This window comes from Brassica oleracea, chromosome C9 (genome assembly GCF_000695525.1).
Source record: "Brassica oleracea var. oleracea cultivar TO1000 chromosome C9, BOL, whole genome shotgun sequence".
NCBI classification, from domain to species: domain Eukaryota; kingdom Viridiplantae; phylum Streptophyta; class Magnoliopsida; order Brassicales; family Brassicaceae; genus Brassica; species Brassica oleracea.
The window spans coordinates 31,974,893-31,997,195 of record NC_027756.1 but is presented as its reverse complement, the minus strand read 5'-3'; the positions used below and the strand labels follow the sequence as shown (position 1 = coordinate 31,997,195).

Here is a 22,303-nt window from a genome sequence, read left to right as displayed (position 1 = left end):
ACAACCTTGTTATTATATAGACAGAAAAATAATGTCAGCTAAAAATCTATTTTCCTTTTTGTAAAGATTCACAATGTTCTAAGATTTGTTTTTAAACTCGTCTGCCTAGCCGATTAACAAATAATCACTAGGCAAGAGGTGAATTGTATACATCTAATTCGGTAGAATAAATTGTTGAACAGCATAAAAACAGTAGAATGCGTAGAATTAAAAAACGCAGCCGCATAATAATTAAACCGCCTAGCCGATTAATCGGTTTAAATACATCTTGCCCCGAATTCACAATTACATATGCATTTGTTCAGCCCAAAATGTAAATAGATAAAAACCAATTTACTTAAATATTTAATCACCTCTCTTCCTTGACCCAACAAATAATTCGATAGGGCGAATGCGCTGGACGTATAGCCACTCGAATAAAGGTTCTAACTTGTAAAAGCATGATTACCGAAGATTCTTAGATTGAGGTTGTTAACGGAATATAAGAACCCGTTTCTTAACTTTTAACTAAAAAAATTAAAAACCAGCTCTTAAAACTTTTATTTAAGACCCGGTTCTTAGTTTTTTTGGTTAAAAGTTAAGAGACGGGTTTTTATATTACGGTAAGAACCCAATCCTAAGAACCCCAATAATCATGCTCTAAGGCACGTAGTGTGAGTTTATAGACGTTGAACAGACCATATCTTATATCCTCTACTGTCGCTTATATAATGCATCCTAAATGTCAATTAAAATAAACAAATTATGGCGAGAAGTAAAAGAAAGATGAAAAGAAAAACTCAAGATCGGCCACTAGTGTCCTGCACGCAGGCTTCGAATAGAGGCCCGTCTCCGAGAAGTTCGTTTTACATCTGCACAACTCTCAAGTGTTATCTTACATCGGCAGGCACATGTTTCATGCAACAACTGTAGTAATCAATCACATACCTCTTGTCAATCTTCCAGATGCAAGTAAAGCTTCTTCAGCCATTGATCTCCACTGTTCTGCACAAGAATAGTTAACTCCCATCCCAACACTGAGTCCTCTTAACAGTACTACAGTACGTAGAACAGAAAACAGTTCCTCCGGAAATGCCTATCACCAAAGAACATTATCAAGTTAGTGTGGTACTTTTTACTTTGTGACCACCAACGTTGATGTACTAACCTCAACAGCAATCTTTTTAATCGAGGAGTCATCTGCGAAAGGTTGCAAAACTGTCTGACCAGCTGGCATCTTTGTATCAAAAAGTGTTTGTGCTAAACGTAGAAGTTCTTGCTGCTCGTTCTCACACTTGGCTACCGTATGCAAACCAAGTTCCCTGAACATCCACAATAACTAATGAGTTACTCTGCTACACTAATTCAACCCGATGAGTGTGACTGTTTGAGCCTAACAATTTTGCACGGAGAAGGACTTAGTCAATCGCAATCTTACACATTAAATTTTGGTTATCACATCTTAGCTCAAAACAGTTCTAACATCCCAAAAGTATCCAATTACAATACCTAAGTGATATCAAATAGTTTCACCTTTTGTGCACTAGTTCTTATCGAAACTGATGATATGTTTGAAGAAAACCAACAATCAAGAATCACAAAGTTACCAGTAGCGCAGGGAAGGTTTTATTGAGTTTTGAGTTACCTAAAGCTCTGTGCTACTCGTGAAGCATTGTTATCAGCAATGTCAATGACCAAATTCGCATAACCAAGTCTCAAGTTGTCAGAGAGTTCCTTCACTTGCCCATAGTCTAGCAGTGCAACCTGATCACGGGAAACAATATTTACAACTCAGGAAGTAGAGACAGGAAAGCTCGGCCAATAGACACACAGAGCAAATCAAGAAATTACAAGGAAGATATGACTTGCCTCTGGACCATCACAAATCAAGATGTTTCCAGGATGTGGATCCGCATGAAAGAAACCACTTTTCAGTATCATTTGGCCATATGCACGGGATAAACTGGTAAGTATATTCCTGGCAAGAGGAGATCATAAATTCAAGCCAATATAACAACAACAAAAGAAGGAAATAGGTTTTCTAGAACATAACAGCTATCAAGACTACTGGGCAAACGAACTAAGCACTATACTCTCTAAAGATGATGTAGGAGCTTACTGCTTTGCTGCCTCTGCAATCTTACCATGAGGATTTATCCCTCTTCTAGCCATTTCATCACCAAGGCTCAGGATCGGAATCCCATTTATGTATTCCATCACCAGCACCTTCCTGAGAGAATTACGGTAGTTCATATGTTAAGCGTTTGCTAATCATCCAAAGCAAACATTTTTTTATTACAAAATCTAAGATTGTTATCGAGTCTGCTAGAAACCCATGAATTCTTGAAAATGGCTTTATCAAGATAACCAATAACGTATACGATTTGTGAAAGTAAGAACACTCACTTAGTCACCGTATCTCGCAGTGCCCTTGGAACTATAACAGGAGACTTCTTGTTGTTCTCATATAGAAAATGTCGAATTCTTTCCATTGCATTGGCCTCTCTTTTGAAGTCAAATTCATAACCAATCTTGAAAACACACACACATAGATAGATGTTCTCGTAACTTGGACCAAAGAAGTCTTATCAAGCTATGTTAACAATGAGCCAGAGTGATAAGTTACCTGTGTCTCCATTTCCTTTGTTATAGAGTACAGGTCAAATTTGATATCTGTTCTCTGCACGTATAAGGCGAATAGTTGCAAGTTTCTTATATCTGTCATCATCAGCTTCTCGATGCCAGGATGTTGAACCTAAACAAGTGGTGGTATCAAATTAAAATCTAATGAAAAATGCTGGAAAAGTTTTAGTTGTCCCACAGTAATGCTCACCTTTACAACAACATCCATCTTGTTACCCTTTACTCTTGCTTTGTGAACCTAACAAGAGAAATCAGCATCACATAATTAGTCCGTCAGCATCGAGAAGCTTCGGATTCACCCAACCAACCATGCTTATCTAATCGAAAAGTTTTCATCAACAACTTCGGATTCATCATACCTGAGCAATAGAAGCGGAGCCAAGAGGCTTTTCATCAAATGTTTCGAAGATTTCATCAATGGTTTGACCTAACTCCTCCTCCAGAACACGTTGAACCGCACCGAATGGCGTTGCGGGAGCTTGATCACACAATGTGACAAGCTTTCTCACCCACGCAGCTGGAGCCATGTCAGGTTTTGCTAAAAGTTGAGCAATCTATTCATAGAACATGAAGAAAAAAGCCATTGAAACATCACAAGAAAAAAATGTACGCATTAAATGCAATAAAGCCAAAACCAAACAACCAGTTGATCTACGACAAGAAAGAAGAAATCTGACAAAAACGTTTTAAAGGAGCACCTTAAGGAAGAATCCGCCAAGATCAGAACACATAAAGTAGATTTTGTCAGCGGCTTGCTCGTGTTGGCTCTCCCACATTTGCTCCTGTTTCTTCGCATCTTTCACCCAACTCACTCGAAGTTGGCACACCTGAAACAGAGCAGAAGCCCAATTTCACAAGCATAAAAAAAAGAGAGAGAAAGCTTTAGATTAGTGATAAAAAGATGAAAAGAAATACCATCGAAGAGAGACCTTGTAACCGGTGTAAATATTGGTAGCTCGAACCCAGAATTGAAAGGATCGTTGCCATGGACGAAAGCTGTGGGAGATCTTCTCCTGAATCTCTTTGAAATCGAACCCATTCATTTTTTGTCGGGAACGGATGGATTGTGTTTATCTCAATTTTCTGAGGGTAGGTTTTAATTAAGGGACATATCGAGTGCAAAAGCTTTGCCAGGAAGCGATGGCTATAAGAGGCCAATAGAGCACGATGAAAGCGATCCTGGGAAAAAGGACAGAACAATGCTTTCGCACCTTTTTTGACTTATCCGAATACAGTCGGACTTTAACTCTAATCGGTATGTAAAACAAATAGTTAGAATATTGGAGAAGGATTACAGCATTTAAACCCATCAAATACAAAATTTGGGCCACTCTCAACAAGGTAAATAGAAGACAGCTATGACAGGACACAAGAGACTAGAACTAGAGTTTATCTTTGATATTTTATTTTTGCACGAAACTTGATCATTTATCTTGTTCGTTAATCATTCTCTTATAACTCATCACCTGATTGATCAATAAAACATAATTCAAATAACCCACCATCGAATTAGTGTATATTCTCAATATCTAGCGAACTCCAATTCATCAGTTAGCACCGTCTGTGGGGTGATAGAAAGCAACGTTACTAAGATCAACATGGAACCCGACGGTTCATCCGGCGAAAACGATGCCGCGCCGTACCAATAAGTCGCGGCAAAGAGGACATGATGAAAAGCAATCGTTGATATACCATGAATTTTAACACATTTAGACCATGGTATATGTCATTTATTGAGACTGTTATACTACCTCGGTTCCCGAAAGTAAGATGTTTTAGATTTTTTTCTTGTTCCACAAAGATAGATTTTTTATATTGTTAAGTTACTCTTTTATACTTTTGAGAAACATTAATTGAGAATATTTGAATTGATTAAATTTCATTGGTGAAAAGTTATTGGAAAGTGTATAATAAAGTAAAAAAATAAATTAAATTATAAACATTTATTAAATTCTTAATAAGCGTGAATACTCTAGAAAATCTTACTTTCAGGAACAGAGGGAGTATGTGTTTAGAGTCTGTTTTAGAGTATTTTCAGATCTAAGTGCTTTTTTGGAGAACTTTGGAGATTATAGAGCTTTTTGAGGTGAAAAACTGTACATACGCGTCAGAAATCTAGCTATGGATGGAAGCCTTGCTACCGTGCGATTGAGCTCATATTTTGACTTATTTTCCCAATTTCACCGGTTTGAGGTCCATTTGACGGTTAGATCTATAGTTATGCTTGCTCTACTGAAGAGTAGTACGCATGCCTCGCGAGAGGAAGCTGTCGAGGATTAGAAGGAGTGTTGATCGACAATGCACCCTTGATGTCGCTCGACACTGATTCAAGTACACGAGCCGAGTCTGTTTCAAGACCGACTTAAGCCCATAAGTCACCACATATTACCAGAATGCCCTGGCCGACATTATATCTAGTTTATATAGTTTTCTAAGCCATTGTTGACGACTACGTTTTTTATGCTTTATTCTATTATTTATAATTGCTAGTTATTGCTTTTATATTATTTGACCTAGCTTGATCTGAAACTCAAGTCTATTGTGTGAGATGTCCAGTCTCTGTGGATACGATCCTCAAGTACTACAATCAATTTCTTATTTGAGAGAGTTGCTCTTGGGGTAATTTTAGCACATAAACCGTCTCGCTAAGAAGTAAGAAGCCCGTAAAGCGACGAACAAAAGTCTCGCCGCAATAATCGATGTCATCACGCCAGCATATAGGGATGTCAGTGGTTTTACGACCATAAGAAGAAAACTCTTCGCCACCGAAAACCCTACGACTGGCGGTGGGGAGCAGACAACAAGTCCGCAAACAGACGATCTCCAGGTCTCAATGCAGGACCGCTAGGTAGAGCATTTTCACACTCCTCATTCCATTTGAAGTCTTTGAGATTCTTCTGAGCCTCAAAGAAGTTATGGGATTTGTCTGACAGCCTGGATATGAACCAACCATTGTTCATGTCAATTTATGTACTTCCTTTGAGGTCCTTGGTGAAGGAATCATGTGGATGACTCTTATATGCTTCGGATTGGCCTCAATACCACAGTGGGTGGCTATGTAGCCTAGAAATCTCCCAGAACTAACCCCAAACTAGCACTTGGCCGGGTTGAGCTTCATAATGTATTTCCTTAGATCAGAGAATGCATGTTGTAGATGTTTTATATGGTCTTCTGCTTATTCTGGAATTTGCAAACAAGAAGTTCGTCTGGAAACAGGATTACAATGAAAATCAAATAACATAGGCAGTAAAACCTAATTAAGTTTTCTAGTGTAACCACCTATGTTGAAAATACCTATGTGAGCCGCATCTCGTTTAGCAGAAGACGAAAAAAGATGCAAAAGAAGATTTTGTTGATTTCAGACTGAATCTTATAAAAAACTGTCTACATACCCCTTTCGAGGATCAAGCTGAACAAAGTTCAATTTACAAAGTTTTTACAAGAGATCAAACTGCCTTTGCCTGTTCTTCTAGTAATCGAGTGCAAGACATAGAAAACTAAGCATGTCGAGAATAATGCATAAGGTTTCTAAGTGCAGAGAATTCTAAGTGTCTACATCATCCGCTTTCTACTCTGCCTCAGATGTGCGTATATATGCCTCCAAGGTCTGCCATCTTTCATATTCCGCCCATGATTCGAGTTTATCCTTTTGCAGAGATCTTTCCTATCTTCTCAAAATTCATGTTTATCTTGGAAACTTTGCATTTATCCTCTTTTTCCTTTTTCTTTATCCAAGTCGAGTTAAACGGTCGTTGCATCTGGGAATGTTCTCAATTTAAACCATAAGTGGTATTTGTCGTGTTTTAGGCCGTTTCGGACCATTTTACGACACATGCATTTTTACGATTTTTCTCGGAAAAAATCGTCAATTTATCCTATGTACATTTTTACGTCATTGGTCCTATGAAATAAAAAAAATTCATTTAGTTTAGGATACGCTGGTGTTAAGTTAACCAGCATCGTCTTGACGTTTGACTTGAACTTTTTCGAGAAAACAATTTCTTGCTTGTTTTCTTTGTAAAATGTCAACGAAACTTCTGATTGTAATGAAACGAAAGACAATTCTATCGAGATTCAAATGAGAACATGATGAGAAGGAGTTTGATAACATAAAGTGTGTGATTTTGGCGACATGGAGGAGAGAGGGAGAAATTTTGGCAATGTGGGAGGAGAGATAGATGAAGGGCATCTGAGAAAGGCGACATGGGAGCTGAGAAAGGGGAGGGGCATTTGAGAAGACGACATGGAGGAGAGAGAGGATGAGTTTAGCGACATGGTAGAGAGAGAGAGAGAGTGTGAGTTTGGAGACATTGACCAAACAAAGAGTGAATTTGGCGACGTTGACCAAGCTGAGAGGGTGTTGATGCCTTTCTTTCGTTCTCATTCCCCTCCATTGATTTCTTTGTATACTATCAGAACAATTTCATAAGTTATTTTTGTTACGATTTTCCGAAAGTTGTTTTGCGGAAGACTATCTCATAGATTTTCCTATCAGGGTTTTCCGCATAAACTTTCAGAATTTCGTTTTACGGAAGATTCTTTCTTAAAATTTGTCATTTTCCGCAAAAGCTTTATGTAAGAACGTTTTTCGTTTACTTCTTGTTTTGATAAAAATTCTTTTATTCTTTGTCTGGGATGAAATGTATGAAGTATGTTCTTGTATCCTCCTTATACAAATAGATTTGGCTTATGCTATATAGTTTCTTCTGACATTTTCGGTTCCGTGTTAAGATTTATCACATGGTTATGAGCAAATTCAGCTTTGAAAAACACCAAATACCAAGCTTAAATATTGTCAATGAAAAGGTAAATAAACATCGAAAAGGTTTCTATAAACTTAATGTAAATAACACATTTTTTTTAAAGGCTTCTACATCCAGGTTTGGGGTTCGAACCCCAGACTAAACAATTTCTTGCAGATTACAGGTAATCCAGGTTTCAAGTCCCAGAGAAGAGCGATTTATTAATGCAGACTACAAAAAGAAAGGTTTACAAGGAAGCTTCAACAAGGTACAAGTAAATCTGGTCAGGAATGAATCTTCATATGACGGCTCAGATGATGCAGTTAGGCGTAGATCTTCATAAGGCAGGTAGTATTGTCGGTTGTCGATTGTCTATGTAATCTTTCTCATAAATTTAATGGCATAATAAATCAGTGTTAAAAAAAAATAACAGTAGTAGACAAGGAGGCTTCAAAATTGGAGATTCTCTCAAACTTCATTCTTCTTTGAAACAACTGTCGAGCTTCTCCTTAACTTTCTTGGATTATCGTATTCTTGGTCCATATACTTGGCAGCATAACGAACTCGGATAGCTTTCATGCTATTGTCATCTTTGGCCCACTCGAGCACCTGCAAAGATGGGACATAGAGGGTCGAGGATGCATCCAAGGAAAAGCTTTAGAGACAAGAGACTTACCAAAGGGCGTCCATATAAATGGATGTCGGATAATGCCATTTTAGCATTTAAAGCTTCTTGCTTTGTCTCAAATTCAACAAAAGCAAAACCAGCATGTCTATTATTCCTCTTTGGATACCCAAGTCTAGTGGTCTGCATAAACACGAACAAATGAGTGGTTTAAAAATTATCCAAATTCATCTTGTATGCATTCCAGTACAATAGAGCTAATGTTTTCACCCTCATTTCTCAAAAACATAATCTTAATGCTTAAGACCAAAATTTCGCAGAGTTGCAATGCTTGAAAATACAACTAATACGCTCGGCACAATTTCATAATGTACCTCAAATGGACTGAATAGCTGCCTTAGTTCTTTCCTGGTTGCTTCAAAAGCTACGTTTTTCACATGTAACTTTTTCGAAGTTTTGTCCTTGTCTGAACCTTGGGGGAATTTCACTTTGGTGATACCATTATTCATGTATACCACCAACGAATAAACATTTTCAAAAATATATTTTTCATTAAATGGTAAAAGACTTTCGGGAAATTGCCAAAACTACCACTTTCAAAGTACCACTTTTCATGTTTACACTAACCACTTTTACCCTCATTTTTAATGAAGGGTGAAAAACATTTATAACCCTTTCATTAACTATGACAAAAAAAAAACCTATAGTTAACTAATCTAAACTTAAAACATCAATTCTAAATCTTAAAACCTGAAACATCAACTCTAAACCCTAAACCCCAAAACATCAATTCTAAACCTTAAACCCTAAACTTTCAAATCTTAACCCTAAAACATCAACTCTAAACCCTACATTTTTCCGAAATTCGAACCCTAAACCCTAAACTCTAGGATTTAGGGTTTGTTTAGGGTTTAGAGTTGAAGGTTTAGGGTTTATAGTTGATCTTTCAGGGTTTAGGGTTAATTTTTTAGGGTTTAGGGTTTTGAGTTTACTTTTTAGAGTTTGTTTTGGGTTTAGAGTTCATATTTTAAGGTTTAGTGTTGATCGTTTAGGGTTTGGAGTTAAAGTTTAGGGTTTAGGGTTTAAAGTTGATGTTTTAGGGTTTATAGTTAAAGGTTTAGGGTTAGGGTTTAGAGTTGATGGTTCAGTGTTTAGAGTTTACTTTTTATGGTTTAGGGTTTAGAGTTCAGGTCTTAGGGTTTAGGGTTCGTATTTCAAAAAAATATAGGGTTTAGTATTGATTTTTTGGGGTTTAGAGTTGACTTTAGGGTTAAGGTTTCGAATATCGAAATAGTATAATTCGAAAAAAATTAAAAAAAATATTTTATCTTTTAAAATTTTTTATTTATTTAAATATTTATTTATTATATATAAAGAACAAGGGTATAAGAGTCTTGGAAAATTTTCACTTATACCATTTTGGTGATACCATTATTCATGTTTACCACCAACAAAGAAATATTTTCAAAATTATTTTTTTATTAAACAGTAAAAGACTATAATACATTTGTTCTTTATATATATAATAAATAAATAAAAATATTTTAAAAATAAAAATATATTTTTTAATTTTTTTCAAATTATATTATTTCAAAATTCAAACCCTAAAACTTAAAACTCAAATCTAAACCCTAAACCATCAATCCTAAACCCTATATATTTCTTGAAATAGGAACCCTAAACCCTAAAACCTCAACTCTAAACCCTAAACCCTAAAAAGTAAACTCTAAACCCTAGACCTTCAACTCTAAACCCTAAACCCTAAACTTTCAACTCTAAACCTTAAAAGATCAACCCTAAACCCCAAACTTCAACTCTAAACCCTAAACGATGAACACTAAACCTTAAACTATCAACACTAAACCCTAAACCCTAAAAAGTAAACCCGACACCCTTAACCCTAAAAAATTAACCCTAAACCCTAAAACATCAACTCTAAGCCCTAAACTTTCAACTCTAAACCCTAAACTCTAAACCCTAAACCCTAAACTTTCAACTCTAAACCCTAAACTCTAAACCCTAAACCCTAAAACCCTATAGTTGATTTTTAGGATTTAGATTTCAAGGTTTAGGGTTTAGGGTTTTATGGTTTAAGGTTTATGTTTAGGGTTTAGAGTTGATGTTTTAGGGTTTAGATTTGAGGGTTTATGGTTTTAGGGTTTAGGGTTCAAATTTCGGAAAAATATAGGGTTTAGAGTTTACGTTTAGGGTTTAGAGTTGATGCTTTAGGGGGGCCTATGGGAAATAGAATTTGTGTGGAATTTGAAAATTTTAAGAGTTAATAGATTTTTAAAAGTTAAGTAGATTTTATGAATTTTTACTCAATGTATTGTATAAATTGTCAATGATTATTATAGATTTTCATATATACTTTTCTTTCCAAACTTTTCTTTCCATTATTTTTTTTTAAAAAAAAGTTATTTCATAAAATATAACTATTTTAAAATTAAATTAATAATTTTGGTTTTTTTTTTTAATATTTTGACATTTTGATTTGTCTTGTTTGATTTTTGTTTTAAAGTTTTTAAGATCAACCTATGAATTTTCTCATGATTTTATTTTAATATCAAATAGTTATATTTCATGAATTTTTTTTTAAAATTGTTATTTTTAATAATTTCTTTTATCTTTAGTTTTCCTTTTACAATTATCTTTTACTTGACAATAAAAATGTAAAAAAATCTTGTTGTGTTTGTGTATTTGTGTTTTTGTTACGTAGATTTTGAGAATCCTATAACTATATGTGATATTTGTAAAGTTGAGTGTTATGAGTAAAACTAGAGAGAATTTATATCTCAATAACAAAAGAGTTTAATAGAATTACAAAGTCAATAAAAACTAAACTTTTTGAATAACATAGAATTTCCATAGAATTTAAAAGTCCACGAACCAATAACAAAAGATTCTAATAAGATTTTAAGAATTCATAAACCAATAACAATGAATTCTTTAAATTTTAAAATTCCTTCAAAATTTAACTCCCAATAACCCCCCCGGTTTAGTGTTTAGATTTGAAGGTTTAGAGTTTAGAGTTGATGTTTCGGGGTTTATGGTTTAGAGTTGATGTTTCAGGGTTTAGATTAATTAACTATAAGTTTTTTTTTGTCAAAATTAATCAAAAAGTTATAAATGTTTTTATTTTTTATTAAAAAATTAAAAATAAAAATGGTTAGTGTAAATATGAAAATTACTATTTTGAAAAATGATATTTTTTGGCAATTTCCCGACCGTGTCACTCGGCTTGTTTTCACATAATCTAAATTTCAAACCGTACCATCCAAAACAGTTTCCTACAAACAGAAAAAAAAAAATACAAATGTCACTGTAACTCAGCTTGATCGACTCCAATCAAATTTAAGCTTCCAAGAGACTTAATTAATGTTACCCGTAGATCTCTGTAGACACTGGTCGCTGTCTCAATAGAGTCGAATTCTACAAAACGATAACCGGTTGAAAGACACTTCCCTTTTTTTACATGTTTTATTATCTGCTTATAAAAAAAGTAAAAATAAGATTTATGGGTATCATCTGTGAGCAATGAACAACTTTACCTTAGAGCATTATTAACTATGCTTCTTAAGTGGATTCTGTAAGGGGCGCCTCTAACTCGGTTCTTCCACTGTTCGCGGATCCCACTGATACGTGGCGATCCGCGATTGGTTTATTTTTATTTTTTACCAAAACAAAAAAAATTAAAAAAAAATTTCACCCAAGAACCCGTGCAAGGGTTAATCATGCTCTTTAACACTCAAAATCTTTCCATGCTTCACACCATTTCAGTCAACTGCTTCTTCGAACCATCTTCAAACCATCTTCAGTTGTCTCGAAGCTCAGACTCTTAACATAAAGTACATTTGACTGAAATATTATAAGATCCATCAGAATACAGATACATTCACTACATAACCTGAAACTTACAAGATAGTACTAAACTCATACATCACCCCACGAGAGGTAACGCTGAAACCAAAATACAGTTGCCCAGAAGCTAATATTGTTTGGTGGCGGTAGCATTTTTCAACTATATTTCAGTTAAAAAACGTCCACAGCTATCATCACTAGACATACCTCAGTCATGTCTGAATCGATTCCGACAATATCTGATCAAAGTTAGGTCTTGTCACAACATGAATCTTCTTTTCATTGTTATCGACAAGTACTTTTGGCTCAAGAATATCTCCAGGAGCCCACTCCAGAAACAGGGGAACGTATCTGTAATAAATAGGGACAAAAAGAATTTATAAAGAAAAAAATTGTGAAAGTTAGTTAAATGTTTGAAGCTACTTGAAACACTTGTAAGCCATATTCTTCATAGCTGCACGTGCCTCAGCCGGTTCAAGGAAAACAACTTGACGGTGGACAGGTTAGAGAACAATCAATCACCTATATATTAGTTCAAGATATTAAATTAGAATAATAATAATAATAATAATAATAATAATAATAATAATAATAATTACCAAGACCATCGTCTTTGTGGGAGGGAGAATAATTTTGTCCAGCCTTCCAAATTTTCCAAACATTTGAGCCAGTTCCTTTTCAGTGGAAGCAAATGGCAAATTCTTAACTAAGAGAATATGGTTGCTTCGGTTCTTCTTCATCTCATCACCTTCCCTGTAGCAAATTCTTCCAAAGAGGTGACATTTACTCCAGCTTTAGCAAAGGCTTCTTTCGTCTCGGAAATCACTTTTGTTTCTCCCAAAGCAAGGCGTACAGCAGGATCTTCGGATTCACGGTCAAGCAACTCGCTCTTTTTCACACAATACATCCTGGCTATGTTTCTAGGATCTACAACGTCAAAAGGTAAAGGGAAAAAAAATATGAAGCCAAGCAAAAAAACAAAAAATAAAAAAGACATTAATGGATGGATTCTTGAAACAAGAAAAGGTACAGTATCGGGTCGCATGAATAAACTATTCCAAGCCTTTGTATTTCCACCGGCTTCAGACGCTTTTCTTTGTTCCTCTCTCTTTTGCTTGAATGTTTTTGGGATATTACAAGTGTAATTTCTGTTAGGATAAACAAGTAATGAAAATTATAGTCCACAAAAATATTTCAAGATTGAAGACCGAAACATAAAACTGGCCACTGACACTTGTTTCTCACGGTGCTTGGCTGGTAAAATACGCAACCACCGCCCTTGAAAAGTCTGGTTATCCAATTGTTCCATTGCCCTGCAACACGCAATCACCAAGGGGAGCATCTGTATTGTTTGTGAAGAAGAAAGATGACATGTTCAAGCTTTGTATCGACTACAAAGGCTTGAACAAGTTGGGAATCAAGAATAAGTATCATCTTCCGTGTATCGACGAGTTGTTAGACCAGTTGCAAGGAGATTCACGATTTTCTAAGATTGACTTGGCATAAGGATACCATCAGAGTTCTATAGGTGAAGAATATGTATGGATGACGGTTTTCCTTTCATGTTATGGACATTATGAGTTCGCGGTAGAGTCAATTGGGTTGTCGAATGCACCTGTAGCATTCAAGAAACTTAGGGAGGATGTCTTTCGTGAGCACTTGGATAAGTGCACGATTTTCTTCGTCGACGACATCCTGATTTATTGTCGGAGCATAGAGGAGCATGCTGAGCATTTACGGACTGTGTTGGGTAAGCTTGGAGAACATCAATTGTTTGCTAGCTGTGGATTTTTGGGGTCATGTGGTTCAGAAGCGGGAGTTGCTCTAGTGGTAAAGACTACAAAAATTTCAGCATTGTCGACACGTAAGAGGTACAAAGATTTAAAGCGTTATTGTCATTGGTTAAGGCTAAAAATCATGTGTCTAACGGGTTATTGCAGAACCTTCCATTGCCATAGTGGAAATGAGACATAGAATATGGATTTTGTGACTGGGTTACCGACCACTTCAGGTGCAAAGAATGCCATTTGGATAATTGTGGAAAGACTCACCAAGTCAACTCATTTCCTAGCAATCAAGAAAATAGACGTATCTGATCCGTTGGCGGAGACTTACACCAGGGAGATTGTGAGGTTGCATATAGTTCCGGTCAGCGTGATATCAGGTCGAGATGCAAAGTTGACTTCTACATTCTGTTGAGCCATTCAGAAGGCGTTTGAGTCAAATGTCCACATGAGTACATCTTATCACCCATAGACAGATGGGCAGTCAGTGAGGACTATTATACATTGGAGGATATATTAACGACTTGCGTTTTATATTGGGAAGGCAGCTATGGAAAGTATCTACCTCTAGTAGAGTTTTCATACAACAATAGCTACCATTCGAGTATTGAGATAGCAACGTATGAGGCTATTTATGTAGATCTTGTCGCACACCACTTTGTTTGAGAGAAGCGAGGGAGGGACATGTCATAGAACCAGCAAGGGTTAAGGAGATGGCAAAGCAGGTGCAGATGCTCAAGCTTCGGCTTAAGGAAGCCAATGGCCATAAGAAGAATTATGCAGATAAGCGGCGTAAGGATTTAAAGTTTCAGGTGGGTGACCTAGTATACCTGAAAATGAGGACATTCGAGGGATGATCTAAGACTCAAAAGCTAAAGAAGCTTAAACCGAGATATATGGGACTGTACTTCATTGTGGAGCAGATTGGAGCTGTGGCTTACCGATTGGATTTATCAGAAGAATTAAATCGTGTCTGATCTGAGAGTGAACCCGGTGGCTACGGACAGAGGACATATCGGACTACATTCTGACCAGAGGGATCGAAAAGTTAACGGTCAGTTCTTGAGTTGTTCATCTGTTTTCTCGAGTGTTCAGGTCTGCAAGAATCCTCATATTCGTCCATTTTCAGAGAGTTCCAGAGTTACTGTTTTAGAGCCATCAAGGTCATTTGGTGTTTTTTCAGGTTTTATTTAGAACCCGTGGAAAAAGTGAGGGCTACTCCATTTAATCTTGTACTAGTTTAGTACTACAATTATGGATAGTCTAGGTTCGAAACATGTTCCGTCTGTGAATTGAGTCTGCTTGAGATTCTTGTTCGTTTATTACTATTGATTTTTAAACTGAAAATAGAAAAATAGAGGATTCAACGGTTGTGTCAAAAGATTGATGTTAAGGACTGTTATATATATGCATATACATAGTTAGGAAAAGGGACTATGTGTGCGAGCGGGGGCTCAGAGATGTCTGAGCTAGTGACACTACTGTGTGGTGTGGGTGGGGTCCAGAGACGTCTGGGCTAGCGACGCTACTTGTGTTGGCGTGTAGTGCAGAGACGTTTGTATGATCGACGCTACGGTGGGCGGGGGTAAAGAGACACTCTGTACTAGCGACTTCGTGTATATGTATATCCTTATGAGGAAATGCGTAGTGCAGAGAGTAGCTACATGATATTAGGATTGATTGTAGTTGTCTAGTGCACTAGACATATATTGTTTTCTCTGTGTGGTGTAATAGGCACAGTGGTTGTTTCATGCTAGAGCTAGGCCTATATAGTCGTAGGGCTATATACTGAGTTAATGGTTTGCGATTTAGCATTTCATACCTCACTGAGTGACTCCCATGTTACTCACTCCTCTTTCTTCTCTTTGCAGTGAACATGACCAGTAGTTAGATATTTGGACGGTTTGGTGTCTTGGGATGATTGAAATATTATTTTGGTTTTATAAAACTTTTCGATTCGAATTAATTCAGTCATTCAACTTTAAAAATGTTGGAGTCGTTTTTATTTTATTAAATTTTTTGGTATTTGATTTGGTTTTGAATATCTCGGTTAACTTCATTTTATTACCGGTAGTAACACGCTGTTCTCGAGAGAGTTAGAGACGTGTGTTACAATTTGGTATCAGAGACAGGTTCCGTCTCGGATAAGACCCGGGATGTCGATTAAAGTGCTTGGCAGTGAGACTGGGAGTCATTGACATTAATCGAGATGTATCAGTTGTACTTGGAGAGGTTAATTTTGTCAGAGATTTGGCAGAGAGGAACTGATGGATTTTTGGCGACCATTTTGTTGACCAAAGATGATGGGCAGCAGGAGCTACGGGAATAGTCTAGTGCTTGCAGAGAACTAAGATGTATTTGGGACCTGTAGAGGAGATGCTTTAACTATTGAGTTGGAACTAGGGACATCACTAATTTCACAAGCTTCATACCGTTTAGCGCCAGCAGAAATGGTAGAATTGAAAATTCAGTTCAAGGAAATATCTAATAAGGGATTTATCAGACTGATTTTTTTTCACCAAGGGGAGCATATGTATTGTATGTGAAGAAGAAAGATGAGATGTTCAGGCTTTGTATCGACTACAAAGGCTTGAACAAGTTTAGCATCAAGAATAATTATTCGCTTCCGTGTATCGACGAGTTGTTAGATCAGTTGCAGGGAGATTCACGGTTTTTTAAGATTGACTTTGCATAAGGATACCATCAGAATTTTATAGCAGAAGAATATGTATGGATGACGGTTTTCTGTTCATGTTATGGACATTATGAGTTTGAAGTAAAGTCAATTGGGCTGTCGAATGCACCTGTATCATTCAGGAAACTTATGGATGATGTCTTTCGTGAGCACTTGGATAAGTGCACGATTTTCTTCCTCGACGACATCCTGATTTATTATCGGAGTATAGACGAGCATGTTGAGCATTTATGGACTGTGTTGGGTAAGCTTGGAGAGTATCAATTTTTTGCTAGCTGAGAAAGTGGATTTTTGGGGTCATGTGGTTCAGAAGCGGGAGTTGCTCTAGTGGTAAACACTACTACAATTTCAGCATGGTTGACACGTAAGAGGTACAAAGATTTGAAGCGTTATTGTCATTGGTTAAGGCTAAGATCATGTGTCTAGCGGGTTATTGCAGAACCTGCCATTGCCATAGTGGAAATGAGACATAGGCTATGGATTTTGTGACTGGGTTACCGATAACTTCAGGAGGAAATAATGCCATTTGGATAATTGTGGAAAGACTCACCAAGTCAACTCATTTCCTAGCAATCAAGAAAACAGACGTAGCTGATCAGTTGGCGGAGACTTACATCAGAGAGATTGTGAGGTTGCATATAGTTCCGGTCAGCATGATATCAGGTCGAGATGCAAAGTTGACTTCTACATTCTGTTGAGCTTTCCAGAAGGCGTTTGAGTCAAATGTCCAAATGAGTACATCTTATCATCCATAGATAGATGGGCAGTCAGTGAGGACTATTATCACATTGGAGGATAACGGCCTACGTTTTATTTTGGGAAGAGAGCTATGGAAAGTATCTACCTCTAGTAGAGTTTTCATATAACAATAGCTACCATTCGAGTATTGAGATAGCACCGTATGAGGCTATTTATGTAGGTCTTGCTGTACACCACTTTGTTTGAGAGAAGCGGGGGAGCGACATGTCATAGAACCAGCAAGGGTTAAGGAGATGGGAAAGCAGGTGGAGATGCTCAAGCTTCGGCTTAAGGAAGCCAATGGCCATCAGAAGAGTTATGCAGATAAGCAGCGTAAGGATTTAAAGTTTCATGTAGGCGACCTAGTATACCTGAAAATGAGGACATTTCAGGGAGGATCTAAGACTCAAAAGCTAAAAAAGCTTAAACCGAGATATATGGGACTGTACTTCATTGTGGAGCAGATTGGAGCAGTGGCTTACCGATTGGATTTATCAAAAGAATTATCATACTTCCATGACGTATTCCATGTGTCTTTTTTGAGAAGGGTCGTGAGAGAGCCAGAGCTCATTTTGCAGGAGCCATGCACCAAGCGACCTTGGTAAAAAAAAAAAATTCTGCACCTTGTCAACTAGTGGAGATTATGGATCGGAAGTGAAAGCGGTTCAGGGAATGATGACCAGGTTGGTCGAGAGAGGCGAGATCCAGGAGGAGACCTGGGAGACCAAGACTCGAATGAGGATTGATTATACATAGTTTTCTCATGATGGTATTGGACAGTCGGGCCAGTTAATTCGGCCCAGCTAAGCACAGTAGGATTGCAGAAAACCTGTTTTTTTTTTAGTTATTTAAAAGGGGATTTCGTTGTGGCCTTTGGCAGAGACTTTTGGAATGGCGAAGCCGTGCCGGAATGTCACCGTAGCAGCCACCATGAAGGAGGATCCATCACACAATCCGAAAAGAGAGATTAAGGTTCAGCAGACAAGTTTTGGAAGAATAGAAGAACGGTTGATCAAAACCGAGAATTTTGAAGCCAAATTTTGAGGTTATGTTCTACACTTATAGATATATGTTCAACAGAAAAGGGATCATCATTTCGATATATTTCTCTAATAGTTCTGGTTTTTTATTCGGGACTGCTCTCTATAGATCGGATCCGCCATTAGTCAATTTTCTTCAGTGTTTCCCCGTTGATCCAGAATGAACCAGGAAACAAGCGAGAAATCATTGGAAAATATCGATCTTAACTTTCCAGATCATCTTCCCGATCGTCAAACCGAGGTACGGTTAAAAAGTTAATGATGCTGCTTATTGGCAAAGAATAAAGCTGTTGAGTTGCAGAGACAGTTCTGACCAGTCTCGGTGTAAAGGAGAAAAGGTCGACAGAAACAAAAGCTTTAAGTCTGGAAACTTCTCTGTAAGTATTTAATTCTTTTTCTCTCATCTCCAACAAGCGGATTGTCATTACGAGTTATTTCTACAAGTTATTCATGTCTTTGCGAGGGGTGTTGGTGCAGTCTTTGTTTGCGATCAGCCTGGAAGAGAACCCATTTTGGTTAATCAAATCGTGTCTGATCCGAGTGAACCCGGTGGCTACGGACAGAGGACATATATGACTACATTCTGACCGGAGGGATCATGATGCGGCCCGAATCAGCAGCAGAAACAAATAAATAAGGTTTGGCTTATGGGTTTGCGATTAAACGAGATGGGCTTGAAGTATATTGCAAATATGTTTATGAACAGGTTTCAGCCCAAAGAAAGAAAGTCTCAACAAGAAATTATAAGTGATGGTTGTATAATATATCAATCTGATGGCAATTCAGAGACCGTCTACCATGTGGAAGCACGAGACCAACCAAAGAGTTTTACGACTACAATCCTTCAATTTCGGTCAAGTCAAGACATTTATGATTTTGGTCAAATGAAAGTCTTTGGTCAAGTCTTCCTTGTTTTTATAAGTTGTTAATTTCTATGTTTGACTAGTCTTTTGTATTTCAACCTTTTGTATGCTTTGCATATTATATAAAGGCCATTTGATCAATGAAATAAAATAAGCTTTGATTATTATTTTTGGAACCTTGAGAGTGATTCTCACTTTTCTTTCAATGGTGTGTAATATCCATTGATCTTATCGATCCGTCTTGGTGCGTCATATCCAAGGGATCAAACCGATTCGTCCGGGTGCGTCATATCCAGGGAATCATCCTCTTTGTCGTCTAGGTGTTTCATATCCTAGGACATTGAGTTGAGAATATCAGCAGCCTTCCGCATCTGCTTTACGACCCTTCGATCCATTCATTTATTCCTTATTGGTCTAGTGCGTCATATCTAGCAACAACTGGACTTGGGAATATCAACAGCCTTCTGCAACTGTTGTGTGACCCTTCATTCCATCAATTCTCATTCAGATCGTCTGAGTTCATATCCAAAGTCCCGTTGAGTGATCCTTACCAAATTTAGGCGTATCAAGTGGTATCAGAGCCACTCAACCGGTACTTGTCTGTTTATTTTATCATCTTTCCATCTTCTTCATCCATCTTCTACCTTTCATTTTCTTTTCTTTATAAAAAAAAAGTTCTACGGAAAGCCAAGAGATCATCCCATTTGAAGCTAAAGAAAGACATATTTGAGGGCAAATATTTTTAAAGGAGGGGGAATGATGCGCCCCGAATCAGCAGCTGAAACAAATAAAGAAGGTTTGGCTTATGGGTTTGCGATTAAACGAGATGGGTTTGAAGTATATTGCAAATGTGTTTATGAACATGTTTCAGCCCAAAGAAAGAAAGTCTCAACAAGAAATTATAAGTGATGGTTGTATAATATATCAATATGATGGCAATTCAGAGACCGTCGACCATGTGGAAGAACGAGACCACCCGAAGAGTGTTACGACTGCAATCCTTCAATTTTGGCCAAGTCAAGACATTTATGATTTTGGTCAAATGAAAGTCTTTGGTCAAGTCTTCCTTGTTTTTATAAGTTGCTAATTTCTATGTTTGACTAGTCTTTTGTATTCCAACCTTTTGTATGCTTTGCATATTATATAGAGACCATTTGATCAATGAAATAAAATAAGCTTTGATTATTATTTTTGGAACCTTGAGAGTGATTCTAACTTTTCTTTCAATGGTGTGTAATATCCATTGATCTTATCGATCCGTCTTGGTGCGTCATATCCAAGGGATCAAACCGATTCGTCCTGGTGCGTCATATCCAGGGAATCATCCTCTTTGTCGTATGGGTGCGTCATATCCTAGGACATTGAGTTGGGAATATCAGCAGCCTTCCGCATCTGCTGTGCGACCCTTCGATCCATTCATTTCTTCCTTGTTGGTCTAGTGCATCATATCTAGCAACAACTAGAGTTGGGAATATCAACAGCCTTCCGCAAGTGTTGTGTGACCCTTCATTCCATCAGTTCTCATTCAGAACGTCTGAGTTCATATCAAAAGTCCCGTTGAGTGATCTTTCCCAAATTTAGGCGTATCAAGTGGTATCAGAGCCACTCAACCAGTACTTGTCTGTTCATTTTCTCATCTTTCCATCTTCTTCATCCATCTTCTACCTTTCATCTTCTTTTCTTTATAAAAAAAAAGTTCTACGGAAAGCCAAGAGATCATCCCATCTGAAGCTAAAGAAAGACAGATTTGAGGGCAAACATTTTTAAAGGAGGAGGGAATGATGCGCCCCGAATCAGCAGCTGAAACAAATAAAGAATGTTTGGCTTATGGGTTTGCGATTAAACGAGATGGACTTGAAGTATATTGCAAATGTGTTTATGAACATGTTTCAGCCCAAAGAAAGAAAGACCCAACAAGAAATTATAAGTGATGGTCGTATAATATATCAATCTGACGGCAATTCAGAGACTGTCGACCATGTGGAAGCACGAGACCAGCCGAAGAGTGTTACGACTGCAATCCTTCAATTTCGGTCAATTCAAAGACATTTAGGATTTTGGTCAAATCAAAGTCTTTGGTCAAGTTTTTCTTGTTTTTATAAGTTGCTAATTTTTATGTTTGACTAGTATTTTGTATTCCAACCATTTGTATGCTTTGCCTATTATATAAATGCCATTTGATCAAAGAAATAAAATAAGCTTTGATTATATTTTTGGAACCTTGAGAGTGATTCTCACTTTTCTTTCAATGGTGTGTAATATCCATTGATCTTATCGATCCGTCTTAGTGCGTCATATCCAAGGGATCAAACCGATTCATCCTGGTGCGTCATATCCATGGAATCATCTCTATGTCGTCTAGGTGCGTCATATCCTAGGACATTGAGTTGGGAATATCAGCAGCCTTCCGCATCTACTATGCGACCCTTCGATCCATTTATTTCTTCCTTGTTGGTCTAGTGAGTCATATCAAGCAACAACTGGAGTTGGAAATATCAACAGCCTTTCGCAACTGTTGTGCGACCCTTCATTCCATCAGTTCTCATTCAGATCGTCCGAGGTCATATCCAAAGTCTCGTTGAGTGATCCTTCCCAAATTTGGGTGTATCAAGTGGTATCAGAGCCACTCAACTGGTACTTGTCTGTTCATTTTCTCATCTTTCCATCTTCTTCATCCATCTTCTACCTTTCATCTTCTTTTCTTTATAAAAAAAAAGTTCTACGGAAAGCCAAGAGATCATCCCATCTGAAGCTAAACAAAGACAGATTTGAGGGCAAACATTTTTAAAGGAGGAGGGAATGATGCGCCCCGAATCAGCAGCTGAAACAAATAAAGAATGTTTGGCTTATGGGTTTGCGATTAAACGAGATGGGCTTGAAGTATATTGCAAATGTGTTTATGAACATGTTTCAGCCCAAAGAAAGAAAGACCAAACAAGAAATTATAAGTGATGGTCGTATAATATATCAATCTGACGGCAATTCAGAGACTGTCGACCATGTGGAAGGACGAGACCAGCCGAAGAGTGTTACGACTGCAATCCTTCAATTTCGGTCAATTCAAGACATTTAGGATTTTGGTCAAATCAAAGTCTTTGGTCAAGTCTTTCTTGTTTTTATAAGTTGCTAATTTCTATTTTTGACTAGTATTTTGTATTCCAACCATTTGTGTGCTTTGCCTATTATATAAATGCCATTTGATCAAAGAAATAAAATAAGCTTTGATTATATTTTTGGAACCTTGAGAGTGATTCTCACTTTTCTTTCAATGGTGTGTAATATCCATTGATCTTATCGATCCGTCTTAGTGCGTCATATCCAAGGGATCAAACC

General features: G+C 37.2%; 1 protein-coding gene across 3 annotated transcripts in view; it reads right to left on the bottom strand.

Moving 5' to 3' along the window:
• Positions 1–621: 621 nt before the first annotated feature.
• Positions 622–22,303, bottom strand: part of LOC106313546 (uncharacterized aarF domain-containing protein kinase 1) — a 23,488-nt gene continuing 1,806 nt past the window's right edge. The window contains exons 1-12 of one of the 3 annotated variants that reach the window (XM_013751379.1): positions 3,552–3,870; positions 3,321–3,449; positions 2,982–3,176; positions 2,813–2,860; positions 2,606–2,734; positions 2,386–2,510; positions 2,099–2,209; positions 1,849–1,957; positions 1,625–1,743; positions 1,148–1,301; positions 928–1,075; positions 622–851 (exon numbers count right to left, since the gene is read on the bottom strand). In XM_013751379.1, the coding sequence (XP_013606833.1) occupies positions 793–851; positions 928–1,075; positions 1,148–1,301; positions 1,625–1,743; positions 1,849–1,957; positions 2,099–2,209; positions 2,386–2,510; positions 2,606–2,734; positions 2,813–2,860; positions 2,982–3,176; positions 3,321–3,449; positions 3,552–3,665 (1,440 nt within the window). In that variant the 5' untranslated portion in view covers positions 3,666–3,870 and the 3' untranslated portion in view covers positions 622–792. Of the gene's footprint in view, positions 852–927; positions 1,076–1,147; positions 1,302–1,624; positions 1,744–1,848; positions 1,958–2,098; positions 2,210–2,385; positions 2,511–2,605; positions 2,735–2,812; positions 2,861–2,981; positions 3,177–3,320; positions 3,450–3,537; positions 3,871–22,303 lie in introns of those variants that run through there. The other 2 variants (XM_013751380.1, XM_013751381.1) reach the window with 2 other exon arrangements.